This window comes from Lissotriton vulgaris, unplaced genomic scaffold (assembly GCF_964263255.1).
Source record: "Lissotriton vulgaris unplaced genomic scaffold, aLisVul1.2 SCAFFOLD_2690, whole genome shotgun sequence".
In the NCBI taxonomy this organism is placed as follows: Eukaryota; Metazoa; Chordata; class Amphibia; order Caudata; family Salamandridae; genus Lissotriton; species Lissotriton vulgaris.
In genome coordinates, this window is record NW_028250117.1 from 90,022 (window position 1) to 116,400 (window position 26,379).

Here is a 26,379-nt window from a genome sequence, read left to right on the forward strand (position 1 = left end):
ATCGCTATCATTACATCTGACTGGTGGTGTCCATTTTGTGTTAGGGGACCTTCTTCTTGCCGAGGGCGGCCATCTTACCCCTTTGTTCTATCTGGGGTGGACCTATTTCCGGAGCCACGTACAGGGGGACACTTGAAATCGGGCCAGGGCTAGGAAAGCTTGTTTTCTTGTTAAGGGACGCCCTCCTTGACCTTTTCAAACGCTCAGACCGGGGCTGCAGTGGTCTCTCCCGCTGCTTTTGCTTGATCGACTGGCTGGGACCCGGACTGGAACACTTGCCGACACATTGGTGTTGATACATTTGTGGAATCCCCTATTCTCGACTGCGATTGCTATTGCTTAACATGTTTATTTTCATTTCGGGCTTCACCTGATGTATCAGATTTTTGGTTCTTTCAAACGAGGTGGATGTAATTGGTGACTGGGAGTCCGGGGACAACTGTGACTGAGGGTGGTCTTGTATTTGTTCTGATCAGCTGAGAGGGACTCGGGTTGGGACGCAGTCTGGATGTCAGTAGGGGCTCTGCTTAGGTGTCCCTCCTCTTTAGTGGCAAGGTCTTTTGTAATCGCTCTGATATAGTAATTGTGGTGTAGATCTTGAGCGGGTGGTGGAGAACGGGACTTAGACAATATGGCCCTCCTCCGGGGTTAGTTGTTTCATGGGAGTTTTTAGATTAGAAATTCTTTTCTTGCTCCCTATATCTAAGGTGATATTATATTTTTTCTTTCTTCCTCTTATTCTCTATTCTATATTTCGGGTTTATGGGGCGACAGACGCGCTGCAGGGGGGGGGGGATAGGCCGTAGCCTTCGCATGCGTGTAGGGTGGGGGTTGGGGGATGGGTTTTTCGTTTCTCTTTTGTTCCTATGGTGCCTTGTTTTTCCTTTTAATTTATCTCTTTCCTTTTTCTATCTTGGGTTCGTGACGATGTTGCTGGCGGGCGGGTGGCGGTGGATCATTGTCAGGGCTTTGGGTCTGCCTTCCTGTGGCGTACACTCTGGCCGCCATGCCGCTGGGTGGGGTTTGTCATCTAAGCAGATGGGCTGTGTGTGCTTCTATCATTACTGCTATCTCACGTCTCCATGTACCCTGTTTTTTCTTTCGCTCATGTTCTCTTTATTGTAATGGAATAGTTGGACATTAATACTTGCTATGAAAACTTTAAAAATTAACCTTCACCACTCCTGAGGCGCGGTAGCACGTTACCCCCAGTGTAACTGTTAAATGCTTGCTACTTGATATTGATATGCTATTGCGTCGCCGCATTGTATGCTCCTGTGCTCAACAGTTTTGTGGCCGGCCTGAGGGTTGTAGGCCACTATTTGTATTTCTTTGATGCACCAATAAAGGTTTTCAAAAATTAAAAAAAAATATGTATATATATTGTTTAAGTTGTGCGTGGGAAAATTCACTGCTGCCCATGAAAGGGTCTGCAGCACGTGTGCGGCCTAGCGCCGTGGTACAAAGCTCGATTTCGAGTTACATGTTCAAAGAACTCAGTGGCATTTAAGAGTTGCACAACTGAGGTAGCGGGGTTGCATTTCTAAGGGAGACATGGTGGATCTGTGCGGGTTTTTTGTTCTATAAATCTACTTTTTGCGACTGTTATAGTAGCAAGTTAATTCTGCACATCAAAATTTAGAGGCTCAGGTGAAATGGGTTTAAACAGAGCAATGTGGCGTGAAAAGGGGTTTGTACCTCGGAGGCCCACAGATGCGAACAATGAAAGTGAAAGCGACCACGCAATGTTAAATTAGTAACCTGATCCACGACCAGCCTGCGCGCCTCTGCTTGTTCCCGAGACCCAAAGGCCATGGGAGTGAACGTTTAGAGGAAAGTCGGGACATGCCCTGTGTTTGGCCATTTGTGTGCTTTCATTATTGAAAGCCACACGCAAAGGCCAATGGAGTGTGTGGGAGGAGTCCGACCCACACAGCGAAGTCTCCGGGAAGTCTGGAGTGATTCCAAGAGGCCCTCTCCTAGAGAAGCGCATGCGCGCTGCGCTAGGCGAGACCTAAAAACTAAAGCGCAGTTCCTGGGAGAGTGAGCAGTGGAAGTATACAAGTCAGCCAGAGAGGGAGGAAATCAAGAGGAGGAAGTCAAGCCATCGAATTAGAAGCAATGAGATTGACATTAAAGCCAACCAGTGGCAAGAGTGGGCGGGCTGTAACCCCACTGTGCATGTTTGGTAAGCTCATAAAATGTCTTTTGCGAGACCGAAGAGAGGACATTAAAATCGGCCCCTGAATGTGTCTAGATTACATTTACGTCTTTAACTTTACGAGTATCGATTATGCTGCAGTGCCCTTGATGCACAGGAATGATTGGTGATGTGTTTTTTTATGACTAATCTTTTATAAGGTGATTATTGTTGAAGCGAGCATGTTGTAGAAAGTTGGTATCCTTGTTTCTTCACCCACTGACCCCCCCATTCCCCCCACCCCCACCCCCCATGTAAACTTCTCACCAAAGAACTGATGCGACTTCACAACGAGCCGCTTGAAGGGCTTCAGGTTCAAAACAGGGAGAATTGTTAATAACTTTAAGGTGCAGTTTTTCAGGATAAAGCTCGAGCAAGGATTTCTTTGGACTACAGGTGTAAGGATCCTCGAGGCGAGCCAGCGAGCATTTCACACGTTTTACTTCATCTGCATTGGTATGTCTCTCTGTTCCCTTAGACTATTTCATTTTCCCAATGTTGTTTCTATAGTTTTCATGCAGCATATGAGTCTTGTTTGGCGAGTACGTCCAACTGAGTCTCCTGCTGGTGTCAGGATGAGTTCACTATATGCACTAGTGAACCGGTGGTGCACGATTGAGAGCTCTGGAGCGGAGTGTGAAGGCATTGCGGGTTCCTCACAGTGCCTTTCACCGGTTCATAAGCCTATAAAGACTATGCACACATCCAGTCCTTGGCCTCTCTGCGCGTATGTCCAAGTGAGTCTCCTGCCGGTATCAGGATGAGTTCACTATATGCACTAGTGAACCAGTGGTGCACTATTGAGAGCGCTAGAGCGGTGTGAAGGCATTGCAGGTTCCTCACAGTGCCTGTCACTGGTTCATAAGCCTATAAAGACTATGCACACATCCAGTTCTTGGCCTTTCCGCGCGTACGTCAAGGTGAGTCTCCTGCTGGTGTCCGGATGAGTTCACTATATGCACTAGTGAACCGGTGGTGCACGATTGAGAGCTCTGGAGCGGAGTGTGAAGGCATTGCAGGTTCCTCACAGTGCCTGTCACTGGTTCATAAGCCTATAAAGACTATGCACACATCCAGTCCTTGGCCTCTCTGCGCGTGTGTCCAAGTGAGTCTCCTGCTGGTTTCAGGACCAGTTCATTATATGCACTAGTGAACCAGTGGTGCACGATTGAGAGCTCTGGAGCGGAGTGTGAAGGCATTGTGGGTTCCTCACAGTGCCTGTCACTGGTTCATAAGCCTATAAAGACTACACACACACATCCAGTCCTTGGCCTCTCTGCGTGTACATCCAAGTGAGTCATCTCCTGTTGTCACGATGAGTTCACTAGATGCACTAGTGCTCTGGGGTGCACGATTGAGAGTCTTAGAGCGGAGTGTGAAGGCATTGCAGGTTCCTCACAGTGCCTGTCACTGGTTCATAAGTCTATAAAGACTGCATACACATCCAGTTCTTAGCCTCTCAGCGTGTACGTCCAAGTGAGTCATCTGCTGGTGTCTAAATGAGTTCGCTATATGCGCTAGTGCTCCGGTGGTGCACGAATGAGTGCTCTGGAGGAGAGACTGACGGCATTGGAGGCTCCCCACAGTGCCTGTCACTGGTTCATAAAACTAAAGACTACATGCACATCCAGTCCTTGGCCTCTCTGCAGGGCGCACTGAGCGATTGTCGGGGATGTGCCAATTAGCTGTCAAATAATGACCCTACTAAAGAAACAGCATATGTTGGGTGGGGGGGTGCGCACACCCTTGGCTGTCAGTTGGGGTAGTCAAAGACGGCCATAATCAGGGTGCTGTGGGCCTTCCCTGGACCCCGGTGCACTGCACCTGCTATACCATATGTGATAGTCATAGTGGGCACGTTTACAGATTGTGTAAGTGTGACTTTTCCATGCTTCACGTCTATGTGTGAGTAATAACTACTAACGTTTCCCGTAAGACTTTCTCGCGAGTAAAATCAAGCCATGAAGTCCAATCAAAGACGTAATTATCAGAAATTACCCTTTTTGTACCATAAGAAGCTGTAGGCGGCCTTGATACCGCTGCAAAGCCCGGAAATGGAAGGTTGCTCACTTAATTGCTGGTTCAGGCTCTTGCTGGCGGAATCTGCGTGCAGTCTATTCACAGATTTGACTCCTCATAAAATAGCATAGATTTAAATGTGCCTGTTGCAAAGCACAACAGGGCACAGATTTGTGTTTTATGCAGACAGCTCAACGGGTTACTGCTTTCGCTGCAGAGATGGATGTGGTAACTGCACGTCACAGGTTATTATTCGTTAAACATAGTTTACTTTGTTATCACGGCCTCAAAGAGCTGAATGAAACTGAGGCATAAGTGTAGTGGGAGAGTCTGTGACTACACCGGTCCTGTGAGGATGGATCTCGGGGTGGCACGCACCCAACTGTACTGTGTGGCCCTAGAGAGACTGCAAGGAAGAAAACATTGCCTTGCAGACTAACATGTCTCAGGGTAGCACACAGTGCTTAATTTGTAGACAGATAATGTCTGGGGCCCTTCTCCGGAGGCCACATCAGCTTACACCACCCATCGCTCCTACCAGCGCTGCCAATGTCATGCCAACACAACTCCTAACCATCACACTCCTCCAAGAGTGTCAATTCAGATTATTCCAGGCCCCCAAAGCTATAAGAATGGCTTAGGAGGCAGGTATTAGTCATTTTCAACGCATATTAAAGAAATAAATGCTTGGCAATAAATTGGACGAATAGCGCCACCTTGTGGAAGACTAAAGTGCCGGTGACTAAAGTGCCGGTGCTAACAACTAAGTGCCAGTAGCGAGCACCGGAAACCACCAGCTCAAATTAAGCACTGGTGGTGTAGCGATACGTGTCTGGGCAGGGCAGCAGGAACACAAATGCATTTTCCCTTGACTGGAGTTGCAGTGTCTTCTGGGACAGGAAGTGAATTACAATTGCTGAAGGGCTCTCAGTGACCAGCAAAGTTTTTAATAATATGTCCAGTTACCTGCCGCAAGCGTCCTCTCCGAACCAGCCATGTGGAGTGCGGCCTGGTCTTCGGGCCTCCCACACCTCACGTGCTTCTTGTGTTTCATTGGGTCTTCTCTTTTGCTCACTACTTCCGTTTCCTGTCTCCAGATATCCTTCCTCTTTGCCTGCTCTCTGATTTTCCCTCCCTTTTGGTGAGCATGTAAGTAATTTCAAAGGAAGTCCCTCTCTGGGATATGTGACCTAACAGCTAGAGCTTCTGCCTTTGAAACTTGGGGACTAGGTTGGAGCCCCGCACTGTATAGAAGTGGAAAAAAAATACAGGCTTGCAAAGGTGGATAGGTCTTGGGCACAGCTCCTGCGCGGACCACTTTTTCTTTGTCCGCAGCAAAGTCGTGCACCTCTGCCTCACCATTTCTCCCTTAAATTTGGGGGGGAATCATCCCCACTGCATCAAAGCAGGTGCAGTATATGTTGTCAGTGGGGATCCAATACTTAGCAGGGTGCCCCAATGCCATACTCTATAGGGTAGGTAATATTCCTGTCCTGATGAAATGCCAATTGACCCCTCTGGCAGTTAAGGCATGAAACATGTTGACCCCACTCCATTTCACATGTTAGCTATTGAGGTAGATTACTACCTCAGATATTTCCTTTTGAATTTTTACTGTGTGAGGGGGCCACAACCCCAATACAATCCCCCTGGTTCCCTTAGAATTTTATACCGCTCCTATCTTCACCCCTCACTTGCACTCATTATAGGGTGTTTTTTGATCAAAAGGTCTGCGACAAAGAGCCCACTTGGACCGTCAAGCATTGCAGCGCTGGTTTGACAAGGAGCGCCCTATGATAAAGCATGACACCCTACCAGGCATGTGAGGGTACTTTGATCTGACCACTCCAATCCCCCTCGATCCAGAAGAGTCGGACTGTTGATTCCACAAAAAATGGGGTCAATTTCGTCCCTTCCTTGAGGATCTGCCCCCTTTGAGTGCATCATGAACCATGTACCTTTCCCAACCTTAAGCTGTTGGTTATACATGCAAGTGCAATAAAAATGTAATGCACCAATCCACAAACTGGACCGTGCAATCGATAGTGACACGTCTACTCTGTATTTTATTTGTGCTTCTATGAAATGTTCATGTGAGAAATTCTAAACTAGTTTTTGGCCTGCATCAGGATGCTGTGTGAGGATGGGGCAGGTGGCCTCCTATTTCCTCTGTTAATCTGCATTTAGTGACAATGTGCACCAGACAAAGCAAACAAGCCGGGATTGACTAGGATGTGGTATCCTTAGCAGCCACTCACATCCCCTACACATTGCAGGGTCAAACTCACACAGCTCTGAAAGGAGCTGCAAAGCCAGGCGGGATAATAGTGTTTAGGTGACTCAGCATTTTAATGCAGTGTGGCAGACACTAGCATAACATGCGTCATGATGACCCCAGATGCGTGATACTTGGCAGGGCTGTATGAGAACATAGAGGAGACGAAAGAAAGTAAGTGCGTGCAGAAAGGGAAAACCTAAACATATGGATGAGGTTGGAGATGGAGGGACTTGAGAAAGAGAGAGGTGGGGGTAAAGGGAGTAAGTTTAAGTGACTAATGCAAAGAGAGTCTGCAGGAGAAAGTGGTGTGAAGGGGAGAACAGGAGTGACGGGGGCTGAGGACACTCCACTGTCACACATCTTAGTAATGTTAAATTCGCTGTTTGTTATTTTCAACACTTTTCAAATGACATAGTTTCAGTATACAAACACTTTCATCTTATATTGAATAAAAGTCAGTGCTAACAAGCGTTGTCAAAGCCAATAGCTCTGGTTCGATTTTAGCTGAGCATGTTTGTTCTTTGTGGTAATTGGTGTGTAGCACAAATCGAGTCTCCCAAGTGCTGGTCACGTGGCAGGCCAACTTTCACACAGGATTCAAAGTCACTTTTTAGGCCACATTCTTATTTGGCCAGGCCAGTGTTTCCTAAACTGGGGGTCGGGAGCCACTTTTTGGTAGCTAGCCTTTCTAGAAAGAGAACAAAATAAAACAAGCATTGGCAATGCCAATGGGTAGCGCCTAAAAGAGGTCTAGTGGCTTTGTCAATGTTTTTTAACCCTGCTGCACAGAAGCCATGCGGCAGCTGTGCATCACGGCTGAAAATAAAGAAAATGAAAGCGGTATGACGCAGTCAACACCTCCCACTTCATAGTGCTTTTTTTAATTTATGTTTTTTACTACCAGCCATACTGCTATTTCAGCATGAATAAAAATATATAAACAAAGCATATAGATCTTAAATATAGGCGAGACCTGTTGGCTTTACCAATGCTTACATAGACAGACCATCACCTCCAGCACTCTTTGACAAAGCATACTGCATGTAGGCGGCACATTTCTGGGTTTTAATTAAACTGGACTTGACCAGCCCATTCCAAAAGAAAAAAAAATAAGAAAACTCCCCCGAGTAGAGCGCTGCACGCGCCACAGCTGTTGTTATAGCTCCGGCAAGAGGAGAATGCTTCTCGCTTCGGTGCTTTTATGCCTGTAAGAGTCCGGCCGGGTCTCATTCTTGTGCTACTGAGCACACAATCTGTCACAATAACTTCTGCAAACTACGGAGCGCGACGGGGGACAAACTGTGCTTTAGAATGAGCGGCTGTGTGGCACAATGAACGGATTAAAATGCACATTCATTACAGAACTGCCCGTCAAATCTTCTTCGCTCATAAAAATATCACCATGATGGGTGAGGTGGGGGCACTTATGCACAACGGAGAACTTTAAAAAAATATTTAGCATGGTCTACAAATACTCAGAGACACCGACAAATAGGGATACAGACACAGGAATGCGTGCTCACGCGCAGCAAAGTCTGGCTTTCCAGGCAACCCAGGCTTTCCTGCTGACACGATTACGCATTAATAACAACCCTTATAAGACTGCCATGAATGAGTCAACGGTTCCCCCCCATCAGAGGACAAACAACTTTTGACGGGCAGAGGGAAAGCCACAGTGAGGCGCTGGGGTGCGGAAAAAAACAATCAAAGAAGTGAAGGATGTTAAAAGAAAGATACAAGCACTGCTGCTCAAAACAAGCTGGATTACAAGTTGATAAAGTAGCTCAGTGGGTTGAGCTCTCAAAGCGCTGATTTCCTTAAGCAAGAGGCCAGATGTTTATCCAGACAAGGCCACCTCAGCCTGCAATCCTTCCAAGGTCGAGAACACTGGTGCCACCTATAGTAACAACACGTAATGCTGAAGTTTCAAGAGGCAATCTGTACCGTGTGAATAATCACTATTATTATAAACGTGTCATAAAGGCGAATACATAGGCATACCCGGTGCTAATTTAAAAGTGCATTTCACGCTTTCGTTTTCGTGTGAAGGTGTACTCTCACATTCATTATTTATTGCGCTACAATCAATTTCAGAAAATAAGATGTTAATAAAAGAGTGTCTCGGTTCTCATTTGGGACTGGCCTTAGCAGAAGTCACTGCTCCTTATGTCGACCCTACAGCTTGGGGCGTTTAGTGAACGTGTTGGTGTAAGAGTGCAGCGCCTCGAAGCCGTGACGCTGTCAGCAGCCATTACTTCATGCCTAAATTAAGCACGGCTGCAGTGAGACCCCATGGGCGGCTGAATCGTGAAAGTGACTTCAGTGTTGCCCCGTTGAATGAAAGGAGTCACAGTGGTGCGCAGCGTGATGAAACGGGGACAAAAGCGCTATATAGGGAGCAGCAGGGAGTGGGAGGATGGATGAAATTGTACCTCACTCACGCTGGGAGCGGCTGATGGGCACTGATAACGTGGATTCAACTGTGCTTGGTCCCTGCTCCACTTCAAGCATCGGCAGTGATGTTGCGACTTGACTGGCCAATTAGGGACGCTGAAATGAAGAGTGACGCCGAAGCGCACAAATGTCAATTGATGGGTGGAATCAAAGCCCTTTTTGTAAACAATAGTGTCTTGCCAGCGAGAAGCATACACTAGCGCATGCTCTCACAGCTCGACCCTAAAAATGGAATCTCTCTGCTGAAGGAGAAGCTGCTGGCAGAAGAGGAGGTACCCTTTTGATGGGAAGTATGCCCCATAATCTTTCTCTCTAAATCCTACTTCCAGAGTGCCCATAACTGCCTGAGGGCCCCTCAATTCCCACTTCCGCCAGATGGTCTCTTGCTTAGTTAGGACCTACCCTAGGTGGCTTCCCTCTACTCGATCCTGCAAGATGCAAAGAAGGAACTTGGCAGCAGTGCTTAATTTGAGCCGGTGGTTTCCAGTGTTCGGCACTGGCACTTTATTGTCAACACCAGCACTTATGACAGTCTGCCACATGGTGGTGCTGTTTGTCTAATTTAGAAACAAGCACAACATTTGTTTATTAATTCAATATACATACAAAAAATTATTATTAGCTGCCACCCAAGCCATTCTTATAGCTTTGGGGTCTGGAATAGTGTGTATTGTCACACTTGTATGAGTTTGATGGTTAGTAGTTGGTTCGGTAGTGTCATTGGAGGTGCTGACTGCAGCAATGGGTGGTGCAAGCTACAATAGCCTACCGATAAGGGCCCTGGAACTTATTACTTTACCATCCAAGCCCTGCTCGACAGGTGAAAGTAAGTATTAAAAATGCTTTGTGAGTGAGTGAGCATTAGTGGGTTTGCACATTAGCATAATACCCACTGCCTATACTGGTAAAATCTTGGTTAATTGTGGGCTTCTATTGCCCGTAGGTGCCCGGCCCGGCCATTATGTTCCCCCGTCCCAGTGGTGATTTCTGGCACATTGTGATTGTTACTGTCAGTGGCACACTGGTGGTTCTGAAAACACTATGGCAATTATTGGGTCCAATATATTTTTGAGACCTCAGATATGTCGTCGTGGTATACAAAGGCTAAAAGAGAAATACATTTAACTCTTTCAAATTGAATCTTATCTCTTCTATGGACATAAAGTCAGAAATGTATTTTTATTGAATGGAGTTTATTTATTGAGTTTTCTTAGAAGAGAATCCAGACTGTGGATGGCTGTCGATGGTAGCTCCTGACAGAATTGGGTGTAAATAATATTGAATACATTTAAGTTGAAGCAGGCTCAGAGAAAAATAAGCCGTGATTGTGAACATATGTAAAGTGTACGATAGTTGAACAAACGAGCCTGACAGTGGAACCCTCTGATCAAAAGCACCTGATAGTCTTTTTCACACTGATACAGCTGACACGATGCTTTATGTAAACGCCATTCGTCAACATTATTTAGGTTTATAACAGCCTTGTGTTGTGCTTGCCCAATCCTTGGGCACCTCGGTATACTCTTGGCAGATTTCTTTGACAACAAGGAACCTATACTCTTGGCTAATATTTAATTGTAATATCTACCATTTTGGGTGTGACCCCATTTTATACAGCATTTCGGTCATCTGCGTATTAGCAACGGACCTACCCGTTACCTTGGATTAGCAGATCCTCTTATCTCTTCATGGTTATGATATTTGATATTTGATATTTATGTGCATTTGTAAAGCGCGAACGTTCGCTGATGATGAAGTCAGTGTACATATTTTATATTGAAAAACCTGATGGGGAATACTTATTGGATACGGAACCGGTTACTCACTGGATTCCTTCTTGATGAGATTGATCCATATAGTTTCTCAGTGCCCTGAAGAAGTCCTGTATAAGGACGAAACGCATCGGCTGTATCAGTGTAAAACAAGCATTTGCAATGCAATAGGTCTCGCATTAGGAAAGTTTGAGCTATTGGTATTGTAAATGACACATCTTTTATTTATGTGTTGGTTTTGAAAATAGCGAAATTAATAGCTTTGTCATTTACAATGCCAATAGTTATAACTTTAGCAAATGTGACACCTATAGCATTTGTAATGCAATATGTGTTGTATTTAAGTGACTTAGATGTATTGATATTACAAATAACAACGCCTTTTATTTTTTAATAATTGATACTTAAATAAAAGTAATTGTAATTTATAATGGCAATAGCTTAAACTTTTGTAAAGATTATGTTCAGTGTATTTTATTGTGACGAAAATCCAAGAACAGAAGTTAAATATTAACATTTTTTGTGACATTTGTAATAAAGCTTGAAACATTAAGAGAATATATTTGAACCAGTTGTTGAATGGTTGCGCAGATTGATGCTGTGGTGGCGCTGAGTGATGTTGTGGTGGCGCTGAGTGATGTTGTGGTGGCGACGAGTGATGCTGTGGAGTTCACTGATGCTGTGGTAGCGCATAGTGTGTGTGGAGGGGTTGTGTGTGTGGGGGGTTGTGTGTGTGTGGGGGGATGTGTGTGTGGGGAGGTTCTGTGTGTGGGGGGGTTGTGTGTGTGGGGAGGGGGTTGTCTGTGTGGGGGGGGGGTTGTGTGTGGGGGGGGGTTGTGTGTGTGGGGGGGTTGTGTGTGTGTAGGGGTTGTGTGTGTGTAGGGGTTGTGTGTGTGTGGGGGGGGTGTGTGGGGGGTGTGTGTGGGGGGTTGTGTGTGGGGGGTTGTGTGGGCGGGGGTTGTGTTTGTGGAGGGGTTGTGTGTGTGGGGGAGTTGTGTGTGTGTGTGTGGGGGGAGTTCTGTGTGTGTGGAGGGGTTGTGTGTGTGGAGGGGTTGTGTGTGTGGAGGGGGTTGTGTGTGTGGAGGGGGTTGTGTGTGTGTGTGGAGGGGTTGTGTGTGTGTGTGGAGGGGTTGTGTGTGTGTGTGGAGGGGTTGTGTGTGTGTGTGGATGGGTTGTGTGTGTGTGTGTGTGTGTGGAGGGGTTGTGTGTGTGTGTGTAGTCAAATGCTGTTTCATAAACGTGTGTGATCCGGGAATGTGGGCCACTTTTTTGGTCGTGCCCAGGCCGAACTATGATCCCAATCAGACCCTGAAAAGAGGTGCTGGTCAGGTGCAAAACTCAACCAATTTTAGGTCTACATAATCCTAAGAAATAGGAGTCATTCACATCCACATAGAAGAGGTGGCATTTATTCCGATTTGTACATAATTCCGGTTTGGGTACAGCCCGGATAGGTCTTCAAACTCGTTTTAGCATTACAACCAATGAGACAGAGAACTCTAGGGGATTTTCAAATAAACTAACTTGTTTTTGGAATAAAGGAACATCATGTGTTGCAGCACCTACACTAATACACAAATTTGACATCTGCCCAACCTATATTAGCAATTGGTTCTATTACCAGGTCGGACTGCAATGGCATCAAGGGCACACCAACATTGTCCCTCTTCCTAGGATCCAACCCTCAGAAATGAACCTGTCCTCACTCATCTATGGACTTACGTAAATCAGTTTTACTCACTCTATAAAATAAGGTCCAAAGTTAGATCTTTACAGAACTTACAAAAGGAAACACCAACTGTATAGAAATCCTTGTCAATATCTAGGCAGGCTACGTATTCATCCCCAGATCTACACATATTGGCCAATTCTATCTATGTGCAACAAACTCAGATGGGGATAACAGCAATATCTGCAGCACTCTCCTGGCCAATCCTTTATTGGCAAGTGTCTTGCCAAACAAGTTGATCACAGATAATGGTCAGTAAGAATTAAAAACTGCTGGTTCAACTTTGGGGTTCAGAGCAATTACAATCAGCGCTTCTCTGGAGAAACCCAGTATCAATGCCACGTCACGAGAATTCACAGACACAACTGTTTTTTTAAATATATATCTGAGGCACATAAATCTAACTCCATCAGAAGGACATAAGTACCTGGAGCCTTTCCCCGCTCTCAGCAAGCTGGAGCGGTGCTCACTAGTGTTTTCAATACAACTGTAAACATCAACTGGAGTTGCAGTAAAGAGGCCCTATATAAATCGTCTTACATCAAATCCAGAAACTTGGTATGCAGATGTGTATGAAAGGATTCTAAATTACACTGGAAAACCCCATGGATTGCTTCCTGAGTGCACACCAGCCCACCTTGTTCATCAGTGAGCCACACGCTAATATCACCTGATTTCTCCCTCTGTAAGAACAGAGCTAACATCCTTTAAGATGTATACTCTTTCTTATGGAGTTTGTCAGTCAATGTCTACGAATACCTGTAAAGTGAGCCATAGAAGTCCCAAACTTCTGTTTGTGTTGGAATATTAGCACCTCATTCGCACTCACCACCACCTACTTCTCCAACCTATCTCCCTCTCAGTCCAAGAGATGTCACAATCCAATTGCTTTCAAACCCCATATACTTTGCATAAACAGGCGTTCCTCGTCACCACTTCAGGGCATCTTACTTGACTTCTCTAGATCAGGCGGGCCTTCAACTGATTTCCAGACATGGTCTCCATATAGGGTGAGAGGAGTTGGAGCGGTAAATGATCTCACAGGGGTCTCCTCAAATATATGTCGGAACATCCATCACTAATGGCCTGACTAATTAAGACAATCAATTCTGCTGCATGTTCTACATGGCAGAGAGAAGAATGAGAAGACTGAATCCCAGTGTTGGTGAGTTTGCCAAACAGGAATCATATGCAGATGTGCTGCCACCTCCTACTACTTCTTCATACGTCAATATTGGGTACCATGCCTGGAGGGGTGGGGTCTAATATCTACAACATCATACAGTAAAGAAAATGAATACCATATCACTAGAGCCTTGACACACATGAAAACAACCTCCCTCAGCTTTGGAAAACAGAAAATATCCACAACATTCAGAGCATACAGGTTCAGCAAGACCAGTTTTGTCAATCCAGTGCCGTAGACACCAGTACAAACCTCCCCTCAAAATCTCTAATCAACACTTCCTCACCAGATGACACGCCACCCACAAATCAATTTGCCAACCCCTCTCAGAATACCTTTTACCAAGAGTCAAACAGGTGGCCCCTGAATCAATTTCCCAAAGAATCAAGCTTTTATACTCCCAGATGAATGCCCTGCACGAAGGTCAGGTACACCTCTTGCCTCATAACATAGCAAAATACTGTATACCTTTGGTATAGTTGTTAAAGCCTCAGATAATCCAACTCACCAAATTCAACTATCCAGGTATTTGTCATCACCCCCCTGCCTTTTACCCCTCAAGGCTTCCTCATTCCTTCAATATCGAGTTCGGCAGTACACCCAACAATGCCAACTGTATTCAAATATCATAAGAGAAAAACACAGGCTGGACATGAGATCAAGGATGTCCAACAAAAAAACTGATTTTCACCATTTACCTGTTCCACGGTACCCATTGATAACAGGGAAACAAACGGAATATCAACAAAAAAATAAAATGGGTTCTAATACTACAAAGTGGGAAAGCCTCCAACTGAGACCAATGACTTGTTGTTAAGCAGACACTGGACAGCAGCGAAGATTAATTCTCTTAAAACAGCAGGGCACTGCTTAAGTAGGCACAGGAATGCAGAAAGGAAACATGGTGTAAATAAATTAGTTATGTTTTTGTCCTATTCCAATGCCAAAACACTAGAGGACCAATTGCAAAGGAGCACCCACTAAAATAAGTTTAGAAAAAAAATTATATTCCTCAAATTTTAGCATTAGAGAATATATATAAAACAAAAAAACTAAAATAACATGACAATTAAGGAACCATTCAACAATCTATTGTTGAGATGTATCATAGACAGAAATGTTAAGTGCTTCAGTATCAGAAAAAATATATGGTGTGGGTAGTGCTAACTTAAGGGCAGACAACATGGGAAAGGAGCTTCCAAGAGCCCTAAGGTACCGTCTCTGGGCAAAATATTTTAACAAAAGTCCGATGATTTTGGTCTTGATAGGTCATTTTGATCCTCATTTCCCAAATCATTTTACCACGACAATAAAATTTATATTTCTGTAGTAAAAAAGAAAATTGGGGATTTCGAAGATATAGGCCTTCGAGGCCTGTGCACATATCGTTTGCTCTTTGATATCTACACAGAAAGGCATAAACAATCAGTGCGATAATGTCAAAAAGAACGACCCCCAGAATAAGGATGTTTTTTATGGAAAGCCCTGCCAAATGATGCAGATAGCAGCACCAACCTTTCAATTGCAAAAGGAATCTAAATATAATTTGGTAACACCCAAGGGAGCAGAACGTGCCTTTACTTGAAATAAACATACAGCATGCTCAGAGTACTGGCATGAAAAACAAATCTCACACCTACAATAAAATAGCTTGAGGCACTTTCCATGATGTCAAGCAATGAGGAAAATTAGCATATCCCACAAAGACAACTGTAAGTTCATCCCCGAAGACACGAAATCTTGTCGTTTAAGTATCAGGCTGCTAAGCAGAGAATTTGCAAAGCGGCGGAAATTGTGCACTTAACTAGACTCCTGCTTTCTTCACACGATTTCCACACTTCAATTGCATTTAGCCCTTTAAAATACTCCTTAGATGTCACTAAAGGACGCCTCACATTGCGCCCAGAGCTGTCCTCTTGCCCACCAATGCGGTCCACTAAATCAACAAGTTCACATTAAGGAGTGCCGCCGCGCTGGCTGCGGCGACCCGGAAGCTCTAGGCCGGCCGGCGAATCCGGTCGCGGCCGACCGGAAGTCCCGCCTCCCGAGGTCCGCGAGCCCGATTGAGAAGAGGAGACGAGACGCGCCGCGCCGTGAGGAGCCCGCCGGAAGAGCGCAATCGGTGAGTGGGGCCGGGGCTGAAGTGAAGTGCGTGCGTGCCTGTGTGTATGCCTGGGAGGGATGGGGGAGTGTGTGCGCGCGTGTGTGCGCGATGGAATGTGTGTGCGCATGCGTGACTGTGTGTGATTGAGAGAGAATGCGAGGTAGGGGATAGTGTGCCTGTATGTGTGTCGTATGCCTGCGTGTGCATGCGCGCGCCTGTGTGTGTGTGTGTGCGTGCATGCAGAGGGGTGGGGGCTGCCTGTGTGTGTGTGAGAGCAAGGGATTTGCTTCGCGCATGCGCAGCTACCAGACGCTCGCTCCCGAGGTGAAATCTGACCTCGTCAAAGCGCGCGTCTGGTAGCTGTCCACATTCCTAAATACGGGCCACAATAGGTCTGAAGCAGACACCTCAATGCTCACGCATTGAGGGTTAGGTCTGCTCGACCTAAAAACTGTATTATTGTGAAAAATTATGTCTTTGACTTCGTTTTAAAACGACTGAAATTGGAATAAAAAGAAAAAAACTTTTTTGAAGAACCTCTGTATTGAATACAGACTATATAATTGCTCTAGTTGTATTGAAATTGATGTGTGGTGCACCTGTGCTTATGTGGTAAATGTGTACGATAGTGTAAATGAGTAGTCTTTGTACTAAACTCATGAGCGATGCTCATTGCCAGGTCTTTCCAAAGTGGGTTGAGCAAGGATGAAACGTTTGCATTTTTTTTACATGGCGCTTTATATAGTACTTCTGACTTTAAAAGTGTTGTCAACAAAAGGTGTCAGTATTTCTGAGTCTGGTTCCTTTGTCTCTGCAGCAGCCTGTGACGTGACTTTAGGCGTGGTGCACCTCAGCACCCCAAACAACAAACTTTGGGGGGTAAAAGGAGAACTTTGAGGATAGGTCACTCTAAACTATTCAGTCCAACTAACAGACTTGCATGTTTGTCGCTCAAATTAACTCGTACCTCCCTATACTAATACTGTACGCGTATGTCCCTTTACTAATCCTCCATTAATCCTTTTGGGTTCTGTAGTAGTGTACTTTTTACCTAATAGTGCTTCAACGCCTCATCAGGAGTAGTAACCACTATATAAATACAATTGCAATTTTACTGTAGGAGATGAGTGCATGAAGAGAAGTTTCTGCTGTGGTGCAGACCCATCCGTTGTCTAGAAATGAGTGAGAAGTGAAAGGGGAGTGAAGAGAGAGAGTGTGTTATTTCTTGCAGAATAAGAAAAAAGGTATTGAGTGCTGCACATAATTTAGCATATTCCTTCAGCTGTAGTATCGTAGTTGCAGCTAGAGAAAACTTGGAGTTTTTTAAAATATAAAAAGCACCTCCAGTAAAAGGTGTAAAGCAAAACACAGACTATGGCTCCCATATATCAGAACACTTTACAGACATCTACACCAGGGCTTAAGTCATAAAAAACAAATGGGGGGAATAACCAGGTTAGGCAGTATGCAATCATGATGTGTGCCATCAAAGCACATGATGTCACGACGCGTGACATTGCATGTGACATCACAGGAAGTTACCTCACTGGAAGTGAAATCAGATATTAAGACCTCACACATATTATTATCTGGTATATCATGAGTACATTTAATTGCATTATGAGATCTAACAAATCAGATTTGACTTTGGGGTTGTGCCAAAAAAGTGTCGCAATCCCAATGCAAGATCTTGGGCTCAACTAATACCTTTGATTTTTTTAAGCAATGCCACAAAGAAAGTGGGAACATGGAGAAGTAGATCTGTTATGCTTAAATGGTTGCAAAGACTACATTTTAAAATATTTGATTGGGTTAAGGCATCTACTGTGAAGGTGTCCAGTAAATCTTAGGGAATAGTAATAATGGAGCGATAACTCTGGAGTTTAATGCATTTGTTGGAGAGATCTGTGTTTTGAATCAAAGTAGTATACGGTTAATGTGTCTCCTGCAAAGTACATCACGTAACATGCAGAAGACAGAATTTGATTTTATATAGATAGTAAAGTGGGTTACTGCTTTTAACACAGACATCCTTTTGTTTCCTGCAGTTCATAAATTACTTGTAATATAGCACAGTAAGCTATGAAGGACATGTGACTCCTACACCTTGTAACCCTGTCTCATGTAACTCATCTTGGACATTGATTTACACATGTACATGATTTATATTCTTTGTATGATGAGTATGTTACATAAGGAGCTCTGACACCATGCCTTGGGCTGGGTAGCGCTATAAAAGAAATAAAATAGTGCTACTGAAATTGTAATTTCTGTAAATACTGGGACAGAACAACACATCTGACATTCTTACAGTGCATGCATCTCTTGGGGACTGAGCAAAGGCAAAAGCATGCCTCTCTTAAGTACCTGTGAAGAGATAACAAGCTGTGTGCCTTTGTTTCCCCTCTGTGGCATTTACTTTTAAGTATGCGGTTCCAGGCCACCTAAAGTCAGGATATTCAAACAAAAGGAGGCCTGATGGCCCCTTATCTTCGGCCCAGCTGGAGGGGGGAAAAAGCTCCCTCCCGGCCTGCACGTGCTGCTAGGAATTGAAAGCAGACAAGGTACGGGTACTGCTGAGCGTGTCCCAGTGTCCTTTTCACAAGGGGAATTCAGCATATTTCTGTGTGGCCCAACTTCTTGGCAGGGGGGCGGCATTCACCCTGTGAAAATAGTGGGTGGACGCCATGTGCCTGCGTGTACCCCCAACTTGTGCCTTGATCAAGACCCTCTTGATAGAAACACAAAGTTCTCAGTAACCTAGCACATCACTGTTCCCCTCTCCTTGAATCCTTAATTTAATGATGCTTCCAATACTTGCTTGTTCCCAGAGCAGGAAAATGAGATGAAATATATTTATTAAAATGCCCCTCGAAGGTTTGTGGCCAATGGGGGAGGCCTGATCTTGAGTATTGTGGCCCATCCGTTGTTGAGTCGGCATTGTCAGAACGTTACACATATGGAGACAGTCCATAGACTCTGGCTCATAAAGGTCCATCTTGGGAGTGACCATTATTACCTGGATGCAGAAAAGGCATTTGATCAGGTGAACTGGAAATTTTTCATTTGTACATTAGAACATACGCACTTTCCCTCCTAGTTCACTTAGTTACCAGCCACACTGTATTGTTGCTCAGGGGCTCTCGTATTCAGTAATGTGCAGCTGGTTGTAATGGAAGGGTCTCATATATATAACCCCTCCCTTTCGTATTAGGTATCACCATCACTGCTAATGATATTTTCCTCCTGTGCTGGGATTTTCAAAAGTCCATTGATCATGACGAGCTGGGCTCGTCATCAGCCTGGTAGGAGGCTACTTCATGACGAGCCCAGCTCGTCATGAGCCTGGAAGGGGGTATAGAAGAATTGGTGATAATAAGAAAACACGTGAAGACCGCATCACTAGCAAGTGATGCATGTATAACATGTCTTCCAAATAACATTTTCTAAATAAAATTATGTGCAGCTGATGCATTGTTATTCCTAGTAGTGGATTAACAAACTTTAGTATCTGTGTACTTCAGGAAGGCTTGGCACTGTACCTCTATGTGCTGCAGCAGACTCCCTTTCTCCTGGAATTGTGAAGGGATTAAATCTACACTTTCCGAGTAACAGATAACGCGAATACTCTTGACTATCAGCTATTTACCGCTTTTATAGAAAATTCAAGGGTGCTGTGCAAGTTGAGCATGTTACCCCTATCATTGCTCAGGTCATAGATCTGCAAGAGGTCCATTTAACCACTTTTATGTTTTAAGTTCAAAATACATTCTATCATGTTGCAAATGTATATTTCATCAGATAAAGGCATGTTGGTACTCTTTATCGCTTGCTTAGTCTGGAGATTAAACAACTATATTAAGTTATATGTCGTGTGTACTATGTTGCACGTTAATAAAAATAATCTTATGGGATTTCTTAACCAGATTTTTTGTTGTCTGCGGAAAGATTTTTTAACTGTACGGCACAAGTATTTTTATTTGAGCTTATTTCTCAATAGGAACTTAATATTCGTTTTTTTATTACTATTACGTTTTCTAGCATTGCCTGCCATTTTCTATTGCCTGCCGGGGCCTGGCCTTAATAGCTGCCAGTCTGTGTCCTGCTCATTTTAAAGCTTTGAAGTCAGTGACACTTTCTCTTCTACCCATAGGTCACGTTCCGAACGCGGATCTACCACTGTAACATCAACAGCCAGGGGGTGATCTGCCTGGACATCCTGAAGGACAACTGGAGCCCGGCCCTGACCATCTCCAAGGTGCTGCTGTCCATCTGCTCGCTGCTCACAGACTGCAACCCAGGTGAGCCGCTGGATGAACAGGGCACCGCAAGGCGTGCGCTGTGTGACATAAGGCATAGGCCCTGTACTGCTGGTGGTCCGGTATAAGGCATAGGCTCTGAATACTGCTAGTAGTCAGGTATGAGGCATAGACTCTTTATACTGCCAGAGGTCAGGGCATAGGGAAAGCCTGGGTACTGCTAGTAGTCAGGCCACAATGAGTGGGATTTTGGTACTGCTAGTGGCCGGGCACAAGGCATAAGACTGTATACTGCTAGTGGTCAGGGCACAGGGGAGCGTAGGTACTGCTAGTGGTCGGGCACGAGGCATAGACTCTGTATACTGCTAGTGGTCACGGGAATCTGGGTACTGCTAGTGGTTGGGCACGAGGCATAACACTGAACACTGCTAGTGGTCAGGGCACGGGGGAGTCTGGGTACTGCTAGTGGTCGGGTACAACGCATAGATTCTATATACAGCTAATGGTCAGGGCAAGAGGAGTGGACCCTGTGTACTGTTAGTGGTCAGATACAAGGTGTATTCTCTACCACTAGCAGTCAGGGTGCCAGGAATGTTCTTGGAGTACTGCTAGTGGTCAGGGCACAAGGAATGGAGTCTTGGCACTGCTACTGGTCGGGTATGATGTATATTTTCTCTACTGCTAGTGGTAGGGCTTGAGGCATTGATTATGTGTACTGCCAGTGGTTAGGATACAATATGGAAGCTCTCTGTACTACCAGTAGTCGGGGCTAGAGGCATAGAGTCAGTACAGTTAGTGGCTGGACATGAGCTGTGGACTGTGTACTGCCAGTGGTCGGGTTAAGAGGCGTAGATTCTGTTTACTGCCAGTGATCAGAGTAAGAAGTCCTCGTCCTCGGAACCACCCCATCGGTATGGAACAACACCTGGTGGCCCACTGCCCTCAGTAGCCCCCAGACCCCCACAGACTATGCCAGAAACCTGGGTTTGGTACTCGACTCTTCCCTCTCCATGAACCGACAGGTCAACGCTGTCACCTCCAGCTGCTTCAACATCCTCTGTAAGACTTTCAAATGGTGCCCCCCCCCCCCCCCGAGTCAAGGAAGACAGTCACCCATGCACTGATCACCAGCAGACTGGACTACGAAAACTCCTGTTACAACGGCATAAACAATTCTCTACTCCGCAAGCTCCAGACGACACAGAACACCGCTGCCAGACTTGTCTTTGGTATTCCTAGACAAGAACACATCCGCCAACACCTACGGACTCTCCACTGGCTCCCCGTCAAGAAGAGAATCACTTTCAAGATATTCACCCACGCCTACAAATGCCTACACAACATCGGACCCCAATACCTCAACGACAGAATCACCTTCCACTCTCCCAAAAGTAACCTCCGATCCGCCAACCTGCCGAAACCCCACGCATCCGCAGAGTCAAAACAGGGGTAAGAGCCTTCTCCTACATCATGGCCAAGACCTGAAACAAAAATGATTCAGAAAAGGGGGTGGTGATGAACAGAGTGTCTGAATTAAGCAGACCACTCTTACCCAGTCCAAAGATCAGGGCTTGATCCATCACAGTTTTTCAGCTCACTGCACCATCCCAGCTCAGAACTTGGCTATATGCAAATTAGTCTGACCCTGGCCCAGGGAGCTTCCTGAGGCAGACAGCAGCGCCGTGAGGGAAACGGCTTTTCGAACTTACCTCCTTTGGGCTGCCAGAACTGTGCACCAGCACCGCCGTGAGGGAAACGGCGCAACGAACACCCACACCTTGATCGGCGGCGCCGAGCGGGCAGGGAACTACAATTCCCAGGTGCCCCGGCGGCCGTGACGCCAGCAGAGCGCCCGGAGGCGCGTAAAAGGAGTGCAACGCCTCTCGCCCCGCGAGTCGCGCCCGGGGAGCGCCCGGGACGAAGCCCGGGCAAAGGGCGGGCCGTTTGTGGCCGTCAGTGGACTGCAGTGGACGGGCGGGCCACCCCTCTAATCTCTGTATCTAAGGTGAGCACTTACTCTGGAACATAAAATGGGTGACAGCAATAATACTGATGTCGGAAACAAGGTTGCTGACACATCTGTCTCCCTTATTACTTCTTTTGAGTCAATGATAGACTCCGCTTTTAATGAAATAGTGGAGACTGAGAGAAGGTTTTCTATGGGTTCCTTTCCCATCAACAATAAAATGCCTTTTTCAAGTAGTACAAGCTGTGACAACGGAGACGCACATATAAACCCAGAAATAATTGTGGTAAAACCTTCACATCCCTTTGTTGACGTGCCCACTATTTTGGATGATGAAAATACTGTCACCTACATAGCACAAGATTCCACCTCTATAACATCAGTGGCAGTAACGCCAATACTAACAGTGACATCTCCAGTATCCCTCCAGACAGAGAGTGTTCCTACAATTATAACTGCCTCGCAGGATGATGTCATTAATCTGGACATCACTGATTCTAGTAGTAACAAACTGGGAAGGGAAAAATGTAAAAGAGGCACAACTAAGCAAACCGCAAACAAAAGGAAACAGCCCTTATTCCACAAAAACCAACCCACACCTCAAAGTCTGTGGAATAAAAATAAATCTTCGGGGACACAAATTGTCCTTACTGAGGATAAAGAGGACAAAGACTCCGCTGACATGGACAGTATTTCTGATGTATCTACTATTCACTCACATGGGAATTCTAAAACTATATGGACCCAAACAGCATTAATGGGTGATAATTACAATTTATCCAGACAAAATGGGAACCTAATAGAAACCATAGTCGGTACTATTTTTAACCGGATTGAAAAACAAATGATCAGTCAGTTTAATAATGTTTTTAAAAGACTGGATAGATTGGACAACCTGGTTAAGACTGGAGAAATCAAAAGGAAGGGGTCAATTATTTTGGATCAAGTCAGAGCAGATCACCTTTTGAAGGAATTGGAAACCGCAAACAATATACTGTCATCAAAGAAACAGGACATCACCAGCACCTTGGGTGGGGTATTGAGTAATTCTGTATCCTCATCCCCATCCACTGTACCAATAACAACAAAACCCACAACTACTAAAAGAGGGCCAACTATGAATAAGGTTAATTTATCCTCAAAACCGACTCCCATACCTGCCCCTAGGAAAGTTGTTAATCCAGCCACCTCTAACATTTCTGTTCCAAACAGCAATATTGGCCCAACTAAACCGACTGCAGCTCCAAAATCGACAGCTGCAAACAACAACATGGGTACTGGCTCTCAAGGGACTATTAAATCTTTTAAACATCAAGGACCAGCCTTACATTTGCCACCGGATGCTTGTCCTTTTGTTTTGGTTCTAGCAGGTGTCCCGCCATTGAGGGAGGACCAGGGGGAATCATGGGTGCAATTGAGAAATAAGAGCATAGACTGGCTAACCAAACACAAAGGGGTTGGTTTTGACATCTCAAGAGAGATTATATCTGCACGTAGGGTATCGTGGGTTGGCCCCTTACTCAAGGACAAGGAAGGTGACTGCATAGTTCTTAACTTTAACAACCCCTTAACAAAAATTGCAACTATTCAACCATTTCTACTGTTGCAACTATGTTACCCTTGAGTTATTTTTATAGACAAATGGCCACACAACCTCGCCCAACTTTTATGCAATTCCCAGTGCCATCAATGCATTTCCAACCACCACCTACGCATTTTCAACCACCACCTATGCATTTTCGCCCGCCACCTATGCAATTTCATCAACCTTATTTCCCATTTCAAACGTATAATAGATTTGCACCTCTTTCGGATCTGGACATGCAAGATTGACCACTTTCGACTACCTCTGTCGAACTATCTCCGGCATCCGAACCCCTGACTGTTTCAGAATCCTTGGCTCAATGCACCCTGAGTGAACCACCTCAGACCCTTACTCATTTGCCTTTGGACTCAGAATTATCCCTTGTTAGCTGGAATATAGCAGGGTTAAATTCTAAACTGAAAATTATAGAGTGGTTCAATTGGGTTGATAATAATTGTGATATATTGTTGCTACAAGAAACATGGAGTACAACGTCACCAACAATTGAGGGTTTCTGCTGTTATAATCTCAAGGCTTCCCCTTCTCCCATGGGTCGACCTAGTGGGGGATTATCCATTTGGTCCAAAATAAAATGTGGGGTGCAAACTAAGCTGATCCCTACACCGGGTATTTGTTGTTTTATGGCTAAGTACATTAACAGATTGAAATTAGGTATTATTAATTTTTATAATAATGATTTTGTTAACCGTCCAAATGATAATTTTATATTATTGTTTAATTTTATAGATGAAATTATGGGGGGGCAAAAGTACGGACCTTTTGATGGCATTTGCATCGGAGGGGATTTTAATGCACACATGTATCGCCATAGCCCAATATGTAAAAATGGGGAAGAATTGAAAAATTATATAGCTTCCCGTGACCTAGTTATTGCTATGGAAATCGCAGGTACAAGTGCAGGTAATACAACAACCCCCACTTACATAGGTCAGGGCTGTGCTTCTACGATAGACTATATCTTCACATGCCCTGAATTAGGTGAAATAATTTTAAAAGCAGAAGTTGTCTGTTCCGTGTATAGCGACCACTATCCGCTTAGAATTAATTTACACAATCCCCAGACCTCAAGGGTTGCAGCGAAGCAAGAGGTAGGGCCTCAAAATCTAACATTATCAACGGATAGATTAAGACTAGTATGGAAGGGAGCTGACAATAAAGGAATTCTCTCCAGAGTAATTAAAAAACATCCAGAGACAGTTGAGATTTGCCTGTCTTATATAAGTTCAAGTAATGAGGTGGTTGGCGCTTTTGGTGACTTATGCAGGGCAATCAAAATTGAATCTTCTAAACCTGCCAGGCAGAACATCTCCCAGGGACCCCGCTGGTTTGATTCTTCTTGTTCCAGGGCCAATAGGGATTTGAGGGCCACACTTAATACCAACCCAAGGGACCCTCAACTCGTAAGAGTATTAAGATCACAATATAAAAGTGTCTTACGAATTAGATCTGAAGCCCTAATAATTAATCACTGGGAATCTCTTACGCGCACCGCCAAACTAAAGGACACAATGGGTTTCTGGAAAGAAGTTAAGTCCTTAAGATCTTTTGGTTCTAACATCAATCCAATCAATAGTAATATAACTGGCGAGGCGTGGGTAGATCACTTCTCCCAAATCTACGCCATATCAGCTACCCCCCTAGATACTGTCTCTCTACCCTATAGCATTGAACCCTTGACTTTTTCACTACTTGAGGTCGAGGATGCTATCATTGACAGTGCTAGTAATAAAGCCCCAGGCCCAGATGGTCTTTCTATTGACCAGATAAAATCAGAAATTAATTTCTGGGCCCCTCTTTTATGCAACCTATTTAATAACCTAAACGACAGCTCAATTCCCGAATCCTGGTCGAACAGTGTCATCGTCCCTATATTCAAGAAAGGTGACAGGTCGGATCCCGCCTGTTACCGTCCGATCTCACTGATCGATAAGACGTTAAAAGTCCTGGGAAGAGTAATCTTTAGACGGATAAGGGATTGGGCTGAAGATAACTGGGATTCAGAAGCAAGGTGGGCACTACTGAACAATGCTTAAATTTAAACCTGATTATGGCTAAATATATCATTGTCAAAAAATCCCCTCTTAATTTAGGTTTTATGGATTTGAGTTCTGCGTTTGATTTTGTTAACCGTTCTAGGTTGTGGTCACTTTTGCTCGATTATGGTTTAGACGACTCACTGGTGTATTTCCTTTCTTATTTACATAGGGACTTAAAAGCCCGAGTACGAATTAATAATGATGGCGATTTATCTGATGATATCCCTATCAGCAGAGGAGTTAGACAGGGCTGCGTACTCGCCCCACTGCTTTTTATTTTATATATTAATAGGTTAAGTAATACTTTGAGTGAGATTATTAAGGATGTTCCAATAATAAACGGTTCCCCCATTACTACCCTACTATATGCAGACGACGCTGTATTAATGGGGCGTACACCTAATGCTTTACGCATTTTAATTTCTGGGTTTGTTACCTTCATGTCCGATCTTGGTCTAAACACTAATTTTAAAAAATCTTTTATAATGAATTGCGGACCAAAGAAGTATAACATTAAAACCATTAAATCTGGTAATAACATTTTAAAATGCACTAGCACTTTTCCTTACCTAGGGTTGTTATTTTCCAACTCAGGCTCATGGCAGCAACATGCTGCCCTTGCGAGTAACAAAATTGGCAAGTCAATTAATTCGATCTTATCCCTCCGTCAACCAAAATCGGCTGACGTTGTCACCCCCCTTCTTACCATCTACCGTACCCAATGTCGACCAACTGGGACTAATGGTGCAGAAGTATGGGGCTATTGTAAC

At 44.8% G+C, this 26,379-nt stretch overlaps 1 protein-coding gene across 1 annotated transcript in view; it reads left to right on the forward strand.

The window, feature by feature from the left end:
- The window catches only part of LOC147663365 (ubiquitin-conjugating enzyme E2 E2), a gene marked incomplete at its 5' end in the record, with an annotated part of 161,517 nt that overhangs the window by 53,819 nt on the left and 81,319 nt on the right, over window positions 1-26,379 (forward strand). The window contains one exon of the mRNA XM_086950495.1: window positions 19,896-20,043. Coding sequence (XP_086806621.1) covers window positions 19,896-20,043 — 148 coding nt within the window. The remainder of the gene's footprint in view (window positions 1-19,895; window positions 20,044-26,379) is intronic.